The sequence below is a fragment of the Epinephelus moara genome, chromosome 19 (assembly GCF_006386435.1).
Source record: "Epinephelus moara isolate mb chromosome 19, YSFRI_EMoa_1.0, whole genome shotgun sequence".
NCBI classification, from domain to species: domain Eukaryota; kingdom Metazoa; phylum Chordata; class Actinopteri; order Perciformes; family Serranidae; genus Epinephelus; species Epinephelus moara.
In genome coordinates, this window is record NC_065524.1 from 7145217 (window position 1) to 7147561 (window position 2345).

A 2345-nucleotide genomic window follows, 5' to 3' on the forward strand; every position below is an offset into this window, starting at 1 on the left:
GAAACCTCACCTCTCTGTCTAGCCCACTAGCATTAACTCTGATGACTCCAGTGACTGGGTTGATGACAAACAGGGAGTCACTAGGCAATGCTGGCTCCTGGCTTCTAATACTGTAGCGGATATCTGAGCTGTCAGTATTTGGCTGGTCAAGATCTGTGGCCACAACCTGAATCACCTCAAAACCTGGAGAGAGAGAAGTCAGAAGTGAAAAGTAAGTACAGAGCTTTGTCAAAGTATTCAGAGCACTTCATCATTAAAGAGGTGATTTACAAAATAAAGCTGGGCCATACAGGGCTAATAGTAGGCTATTTTTTTGATTGTGGTGTATAATGGTGTGTTGTGGCACTGAAATGATCCTATTGTGGTATGACACAGTATAAAGAACGGATGAATGGAAAGTGGTTGCAGCTGAAGGCAACGCAGCTGCATCTGGTGGAATTGTCCTTTCCAGGTCTCTTACAGTCAAGACGGCAGCAAAAAACAAGCATTTATTCATCTTTCATCATGCCTAACTTTAGTGGCTCATAGCATATGAAGTATGAGATTAATCTGAAGATGCTCCAGTTCAAAATGAGACCACACTTTTCTATGGATGTCAGTGTGAGCCACGACAAAGGCCAAAATGTGGCCTGCAACAGGTGAGACAATTGCTGGATTTGCTTTTTGTTTCATGCTTTTGCTTTTGTTTGTTGATAACTTGCGGCTCTTACCGGCCTGTTAAGAAGAGTGTCGAGTCAGCAGTCAATGACACTATAAAACTATAAATCAAACAGGTTTTTCAACAACTGTGAATTACACAACCATGAGAGGTCCTTAAGTATACAGTCACAAAATAATTAAAAAAAAAAAAAAATACAAATATTAGGCTGATTGGTCCAGTAGGACGCATGCATGCACGTGTATGCACGCGTATGCACGCACACACACGCACGCACGCACGCACGCACGCACGCACGCACGCACCAATTGTGCCATCTGAAACTATAGCTCTCTACACAGAATTCCCCATTTAACAGTATGTTATTGACTGGGACAGTGTCGAAAATCCCATTAAAACAAAGATAAAAGGGATGTGAAATTTTAAAATTCTGGCATTCTTTTAAAAATGTTTATAACCATAATATTATTCACTTCAGAACACTATGTCATTTTGCTTTCCATCGTGGTTCGCTGCAAGGGTGTTGAATATGGTGTGGCACACCCCCGGACATGATGTCATAGCCACAGAACCTATATTTTTTTAATCACTTACTTGCTTATGATGAGCTCAGAGTTGATTTTTGGTATTGGAAATATATACCTACACAAGATAAAAATGATGATGCTTAACTGTCCCACTTAACCAGTATTCATTCCTTCCCCCTCCCCACTATGTTGGAGCAGGTCCTGGATTTCTGTTTTCTCTATATAAAAGTTTTAGGTCAAACAGTAGAAGTTCTATCTGCTCTTTTGTCCTGTGAAAGTGAAACATACTGTTGAACGCTAACAAACATCTTTTTCAGGCTTAAATGACATCTACTGACAGTACCTATTGGTGAGGCCTCAGCAACTTCTCCTTGGAAGGTGTCTTGAGTGAAAGCAGGTTTGTTGTCATTCTGGTCAACTACTAACACTACAATATCCAGAGGCTCCTCAACATTTCCTGAACTGTCCTGATACACAGCATGTACCTGAAACTGCATGCAACAAACACATTTTTATTATAACACATGCAAGAATAATCCATGCAGGTGCTTTCATGTCACATCACTAGCACTCACATGGGTGAAATAATACACAATCCTGCCACTGGTTTTACACTAAATCACTGATCAATCAATGATATCTGTCTGTTTGTTCTTCCTAAAGAAGAAAACTATGCCATAGTGAAACTACAGACTGCACTGGGCATTGTGATCCTACAGGTCTAAACAATCTCCCATCAGTTTAGAAAATAGTGGACATTCGGGGCGCCGGTGGCTTAGTGGTAGAGCAGGTGCCCCATGTACAAGGCTGTTGCTGCAGCGGCCCGGGTTCGACTCCTGCCTGTGGCCCTTTGCTGCATGTCACTCCCTCTCTCTCTCCCCCCCTTCACGCTTGTCTGTCCTATACATTAAAGGCCAAAAAGCCCCCCCCCCCCAAAAAAAAACCAATAAAAAATATCTTAAAAAAGAAAATAGTGGACATTCTATTTCCTGACAACATTCTGAATAAACATCTGTGAGTGTGCTGATTAGTACAAATTAATGTGTAGTAATATGAAGCTCTTTTATGTTTAACTCTGATTCTAAACAAAGTCCAGGTGACTTTATGTTTAATCCTGAGATGTGAACAAAGAGTGTTTGTATAAAACTGACATCAGACAG

At 41.0% G+C, this 2345-nt stretch overlaps 1 protein-coding gene across 1 annotated transcript in view; it reads right to left on the reverse strand.

The window, feature by feature from the left end:
* The window catches only part of LOC126407118 (cadherin-1-like), an 18592-nt gene that overhangs the window by 713 nt on the left and 15534 nt on the right, over window positions 1–2345 (reverse strand). The window contains exons 3-4 of the mRNA XM_050071800.1: window positions 1529–1676; window positions 11–183 (exon numbers count right to left, since the gene is read on the reverse strand). Coding sequence (XP_049927757.1) covers window positions 11–183; window positions 1529–1676 — 321 coding nt within the window. The remainder of the gene's footprint in view (window positions 1–10; window positions 184–1528; window positions 1677–2345) is intronic.